Here is a 6,989-nt window from a genome sequence, read left to right on the forward strand (position 1 = left end):
TTCTATCTTCCATGCATAACTTGTAGTAATTATTTTTAAGATTTAATTCTATTGTGTAATTCTTAGATGATCATCAAATTATATTACTTTCAAGTAATTATTGGACTATTTTTCAGTAGTATTAGATTACTTAATGGAATGACCCAAAACCAATGGGATATTGATTGTATATGACTGTAAGAATGTAAAATTGTTTGATCATGGCTTTAGCTAGCCAGCAGGTGCTATATAGAATCGATAGCGTATGTGGTTAACAGAAACCCCCAACCACATGTGGATGTGGTTATTAATTGCATTCGCATACTTTTTTATATGTATATATATATATATATATATATATATATATGTGCTTACTTGTGATTAACGAAATTGTTGGTTTGATGTCCAGATTTTTGAGTTATGGGACAAAATATGTGATTTTTTTGGGGAGATTACACTCCCAATAAAAATAAATAAATAAATAAATAAAAGGGATAAAGAATAATTAATTAGGCTCCCAGCAAACAAACATTTCATCTCTTGGTCAAAATTAGATTAGACAATAGGGAAAATATTGTCTACAGTCTAATTAGAGACTCAAAGGAGGCTTTAAAGGCTAAGCCCAAAATTGCCATTACCTAACATGCGAATTGCGGTTAATAACCGAAACAACCGAGCAGATAATGATTTGTAATTGTATGATGTGTGAAAGCAGATGCAGTTACGTAAAATTGATATCCACATGATGTGGATACGGATGCGGTTATTGGCATGTACAACCTTAATGTCAAGAATGTTAAAAGAACAAAACACCCCACAACATACATGCCATTTGAGAGAAAAATGATAAGAGATAATTGAGAGAGAGATTCAAAATTTCATTTTCTTAAATTATTAAATGAATCGATTAATACCCAATATTCCATGGAGTATATATGGAGTACTAATTATAAGCAACCAAGAGTTGTCAGTACCTCTTGACCATGAAAGTTACATCAACCAACCCACTGAGGGTAAACTAAAGGTCCGTCTAGTAAGACATATTAGAAAATCAACGTGACTTAAATACGTGATGGACGTACATTTCATTGTCTTGCCAATTGCCAACTCAGTAACAGTTCACTTTTTATAGAAAGATATTTACACAACCTCATTCATTATAGACTTATAGTGCCCATCGAACATATGGCTAATATTGAACCATTTTTTCTATAAAATAGTGCAAAGCTAAAGGAAGGAAGCTATCCCAAGCCCTTGAGATTTGATTCCGTCGTAGAGCTTAATTTGATAAGGATCGATCATGGGTTCAGTTGAAGCCAAAAAACCCCATGCAGTGTGTCTTCCATTCCCAGCACAAGGGCATGTGACCCCCATGATGAGATTAGCCAAGCTCCTACACACAAGGGGTTTCTACATAACCTTTGTCAACACTGAGTTCAACCACATGAGACTGATCCGGTCAAAAGGACCCGACTACATTAAGGGGCTGCCGAATTTCCGGTTTGAAACTATACCGGACAGGTTGCCGCCGTCCGACCGTGATGCAACCCAGGATGTCCCGGCCCTATGTGATTCCACAAGAAAAAATTGTTTGGCCCCGTTTAAAGAGCTTGTGCTTAAGCTTAACTCATTGTCTAATCAAGTGCCTCCAGTCACTTGTATTGTTTCGGATGGGATTATGGGTTGTGGTCGTGAAGCTGGAAAAGAGTTAGGCATCCCGGAGGTTCAACTTTGGACTTCTTCAGCTTGTAGCTTCATGGGATGTTTGAGCTTCGATGAACTCATCAAAAGAGGCACTATTCCATTCAAAGGTATGTAGTTGGGCTACCCTTTTTTGTTTGCTAAAGCTTTCGTGGTACTTTGATGTAATATGGGTGTAATGGGCCGCACAATTAACAATAACAACAATCACAATTCTTTTACAAATATTTAATCAAGAAAACTCACATGATTTGTAGGGAAAATAGAGAATTAAACACTCAAAAAAGGGATGAAAATACAACATAACTTGGAAGCTACAAATTACTCTCGGTCGAACACCGTTTGACCTCTGTACAGAGCGAACACTTTCTCGATTGAACACCCTGCAAATTACTGTCTTATCCTCATTCTAATCAGATGAAGTCTCATTCAAACGACACATGTGATGCAACACCTTAGTCGGACATGTACGAAAGCCAGTGTCGTCTCCCAACTTCTTCATGAAATGAAACAGTACTAGCTACTTGATCTAGATCATACTTTGTCTCCTCTAAGAGTTGCTTTTCATTTCGTTCTACATCATACGTCGTCTATGTACTTCCTCATGTTCATAAATTTTGCATTTTCTCTCTTTGTGGAGAGTAAAGTAGCTTGGTTAATTCTTTGTTTGATTGCAAATCACATGATGCCTCTTGGTTAATTCTTTGTGTTTGATCGAGCCTTTGACCATATCATCTAAAAATTAATTGGTGTCCATGAGAAAAGTTTAATTCTTTTATAGCATTCGAAATCGTCTCATTCAAATTAGCAAAGTAACATTGTTGCACCCCAATACTTTGTTTTGTTTTATTAGTTATGGGTGTGTTAATTAATGTTAAATCATGAGCTCAGTTGGTCCAACTGTGAATTTTTTTTTTAGTTAAATGCAATTATCGTATAAATTAAGTCAAATATCCCAAATTCTGCACTTACACTCTAATATCATTTTATTTAAAAAATTTAAGCTAGTAAAAAGATAATAAATTTAATTATTTATATCTAATATTTTAAATTTAATAAATAAAAATGAAGAATTATTTTCATATGAACATTTCTCGTACTTATTACTGATTTACTTCACAGTTATGTGACCACGTACTGACCATTCATCTCGAAGGATTGGTTTAATTGTTGATTCTAGCTATCATATCCGGTTCCGTTCTCCGTTGCTGATGATATTGTATGGTGTAGTCTGAAGGAGAAACCAAATAATAGAGACACAAAGCAGTAATATATATAGTAATTGCAGGTAAAATAAAAAAAATAAATAAAAGAAATTAACTTCTTCTGAGGAATAATTAATGATTTAAATTTATGTTGAAAATTGATATGAAAAAACTGTTCAATATTGTAAGACATTCGAACATGCATGCAATTTTGTCATTTATCAACACGATTTCAGTTTGTAAAAATTGCAATATTATTGAGCTTGAGTTCGACGACATTCCCTAAAAACAGAATTTTATCTACCATGTGCTGCAGACGAAAGTTTCAAAGATGACGGCACACTTGACACACCAATCGATTGGATTCCGGGCATGAAAAACATGCGACTTAAGGACCTTCCTACCTTCATTAGAATCACTGATATTAATGAAATTATGTTCAATTTTGTGAGATCAGAAACACAGAATTGTTTGAATTCTTCTGCGATCATTTTCAACACATTTGATGAGTTTGAATATGAAGTACTAGAAGCACTTTCTGCCATATGCCCTCGCATTTACATTATAGGTCCACTTCCCTTACTAGGTCGGCATGTGCCCGATAGCCAACTCAAGTCCCTAAGTTCAAGCTTATGGAAAGAAGACTCTAAATGTCTCCAATGGCTTGATAAAAGGGAACCCAAATCTGTTGTGTACGTAAACTATGGTAGCATTACCGTAATGACCGAACAACATTTGAAAGAGTTCGCATGGGGGCTTGCAAATTGCAAACACCCATTTTTGTGGATAATTAGGCCGGACGTGGTATTGGGAGATTCAGCAAATTTGCCTGAAGATTTTTTGGAAGAGACAAAGGACAGGGGATTGCTAGTGAGTTGGTGCCCACAAGAACAAGTGCTAGCACACCCATCAATAGGAGTTTTCATAACACATTGTGGATGGAATTCTACTTTGGAAAGCATATGTTTTGGCGTGCCTGTTATTTGCTGGCCATTTTTTGCTGAGCAACAAATGAATTGTCAGTACGCTTGTACCACCTGGGGAATTGGCATGGAGGTCAACCATAATGTAAAACGTGATGAGATTGAAGCACTTGTTAAAGAAGTAATGGAAGGAGATAAGGGGAAGGCAATAAAGCAAAAGGCACTAGAATGGAAAAAGAAAGCAGTGGAAACTACTGATATTGGAGGTTCATCGTACAAGAGTTTTGAAATGTTAATTAAGGAGGCTCTCTGTGGTGCATATGGCAACTAAATAGTATAATTATTTTAAGCGCCAGGTAACTATCATGGTTTCAGCTCTATTTTTGATATGTTCTATCTTTCATGCATAATTAGTGGTTATTATTTTTTAAATTTAATTCTTATGTCTAAGATGATCATCAAATAATATTTCTTTCAAGTAATTATTCGATTATTTTCAGCAATATTAGTATCCTGATGGATCATATTGGAAAATATGCCCAATATCAGTACAATATTGCATGGATTTTCCTAGCAATGATCCTATATTTCATATATTTTTTCCCTATACAAACTGGAAATTCATTCATACTTTTGTTTCTTTTTCCTCCTAATCTTTGGTTTTTTCTTTTACCCCGAGGTTAAGTTTTTGTTTTTGTTTTTTTTTTTCTTAGCCAACTTACTCTTATGCCTATAAATTTACACGTGATAAAATAAGCATTTATTTAGCAATATATGGCACTTTCAATATCACTTTCTGGTCCAAGTTTTAAGGTAATGACACCAAATTGACATCCAACGACCAATTTTCCGATGTAGTTGGATGTCATCTCCCAGTCATTACCCGTTTCAATCCACAATTGTGACCGAAGGGCAACAAAAATTATGATTCTAACCAAGAAAATTCTGGTTGGAACCCATCAAAAATCGCCCTCCTCTTGGATGTCGGTGATCTAGCTACTTTGAGCATTTCTAACAATACTAGCTATTTTAGCTATTCAAAACATCATGTGATCTTTAGTCATCGAAAAGACTTTGGGATGTGTTTGGACCTAAGGGCGCTAGAATAGCAGGCCTGATGAGCCCAGCAAAATTGGGTACACCAATAACTTCTTAATTTTGTGGGCCTAACTGAATTATAGATTGACTTCTAAAAATTATAACTTGTGAGTACTGCTCGATACATTAATCTTTAAGAGCCACTGAAACTTAAATATGACACAGCATGCATGGTTGGGTACACCATCATGAATGTTTTTGACATTCAACATCAAATGTGCAAATGATTGAAATGATTCAATTTCAAACTCGTGTGGTGCAGGCACGCATGTGAAAGAACAATAGCTATGATTGAAATGATTCAATTTCCAACTCGGTGGCTTGGCTACTCCAATGCAGACAAAAGCTTTGAGTGAAGTCATGGTCAAATGATAGAGGTGGAGAATTCAATGCGATCTTATCCCTATTATATTACGTATTGTAGAGAGAGATACAAAGAAACAAACCAACAAATAAAAAAGAAAAAAGAGACAATGGAGCTGAGGACACGACACTTGGTGTGACTAGAAAGTTAACGTGGCCTAAATATGAGAGGGACACATGATTGATTGTACGTTTTACCAAATACCAAGTCAGATATTCCTAGCTACAAACTATTTAACAAAATAATATATGATGGATATATCATTTCCTGCTCACTCTATATAGAAAGTGGTGGCGAAGGATATTTTATGGAAGCTCATCATATAAAGTGCCCAATCTAACGGTTTATAGTGAAACACTTTTTCTATAAATAGCATAAATCTAGGTAAGCTATCAGAAGCCCTCGAAATTTGATTCCTTCTCAGAGCATAATTTGCTAAAGATGGGTTCATCAGATGAAGCCAGAAAACCCCATGCAGTATGTGTACCATACCCTTCGCAAGGGCATGTGACCCCCATGATGAGATTAGCAAAGCTCCTACACTCAAGGGGCTTCCACATAACCTTTGTCAACACCGAGTTCAACCACATGCGATTAATCCGGTCCAAAGGACCCGACTACATAAAGGGGCTGCCGGCCTTCCGGTTTGAAACTATACCGGACGGGTTGCCGCCGTCCGACCGCGATGCAACCCAGGATGTCCCCGCCCTATGTGATTCCACAAGAAAGAATTGTTTGGCCCCGTTTAAAGAGCTTGTGCTTAGGCTTAACTTCTCATATGAAGTGCCTCCAATCACTTGCATAGTTTCAGATGGGGTTATGGGATTTGGAAGAGAAGTTGGTAAAGAATTAGGCATCCCAGAGGTTCAATTTTGGACTGCTTCTGCTTGTGGCTTCATGGGATATCTTAACTTCACTGAACTCATCAAAAGAGGCATTATTCCCTTCAAAGGTACGTGAAATTTTTTACTTAAATGAAACTATAGTATAAATTAATTAACAAGGTTCCAATTTGAGACTTTTTCTATTTATTAGTTATTTCAAAGTTTTAATTTAATAAAAATGATAAATTTAATTATTTAGTATTAATATTTTAAATTTAATAAATAGAAATTAAAAAATATATATATTTTTATATGAATATGACTTCTAAGTTTTGTGACCATGTCCCGGAAAAAGACAATAATAGTGGTTTTTTCTTTCCTGCCAGAAGGAGAGAAAGGTCATGTCAAAATATGCTTTTACTAAAGCAGAAGTATTATACTCAAAGAAGTAAAAGCATTGATGGCTAAAGCATATCTTGTAAGGATTCCTTCGTGAGAATTATTGATTCTATCATATCCTCTTCCATTCCCTTTCCCTGAAAAGAATTGACCCCAAAAAAAAAAAAAAAATTAAGTTTATAGATAAATTTTTAAAAAAAAAAAAAAAAATCTTTTACAACATGACGTGCCACAATAAAATTGAATTTCTTAAAAGTTAAATTTATCTAATTTTTAATCACGAATTATGTTATGCCAAAAAAAAAAGAAGCTATATTATGGTTAGAGAGAGAAACCAACTAACAGTGAGACATATCCAAGAAATATAGTAATTGCAGCTAAATAAAAAAATAAAAACCACGAGTGGTTTTGGGGTTAATTTTAGTCTATAGATTTCGAGCTATATCGGTGAGGGTTAGATTTCAAGTTCGAATCTTGGAATGGGAAGCGCTTATGG

The 6,989-nt window shown here is 35.2% G+C and overlaps 1 protein-coding gene and 1 pseudogene across 1 annotated transcript; both read left to right on the forward strand.

Moving 5' to 3' along the window:
* Positions 1–1,207: 1,207 nt before the first annotated feature.
* On the forward strand, positions 1,208–4,199 carry LOC132165488 (linamarin synthase 2-like). Its single transcript, XM_059576077.1, has 2 exons — positions 1,208–1,790; positions 3,202–4,199. Exons 1-2 carry the CDS (start codon positions 1,280–1,282, stop codon positions 4,137–4,139), a joined length of 1,449 nt encoding a protein of 482 aa, XP_059432060.1. The 5' UTR covers positions 1,208–1,279; the 3' UTR covers positions 4,140–4,199.
* Positions 4,200–5,654: 1,455 nt separating this feature from the next.
* LOC132165883 (linamarin synthase 2-like) overlaps positions 5,655–6,989 on the forward strand; it is a 4,447-nt pseudogene continuing 3,112 nt past the window's right edge.

This window comes from Corylus avellana, chromosome ca11 (assembly GCF_901000735.1).
Source record: "Corylus avellana chromosome ca11, CavTom2PMs-1.0".
In the NCBI taxonomy this organism is placed as follows: Eukaryota; Viridiplantae; Streptophyta; class Magnoliopsida; order Fagales; family Betulaceae; genus Corylus; species Corylus avellana.

Coding starts and splice junctions, on each gene's coding strand:
- LOC132165488 (XM_059576077.1), top strand. CDS start 1,280: ATGGGTTCAGTTGAAGCCAAAAAACCCCATGCAGTGTGTCTTCCATTC. Junction 1,791..3,201: donor AGGCACTATTCCATTCAAAG/GTATGTAGTTGG, acceptor CATGTGCTGCAG/ACGAAAGTTTCAAAGATGAC.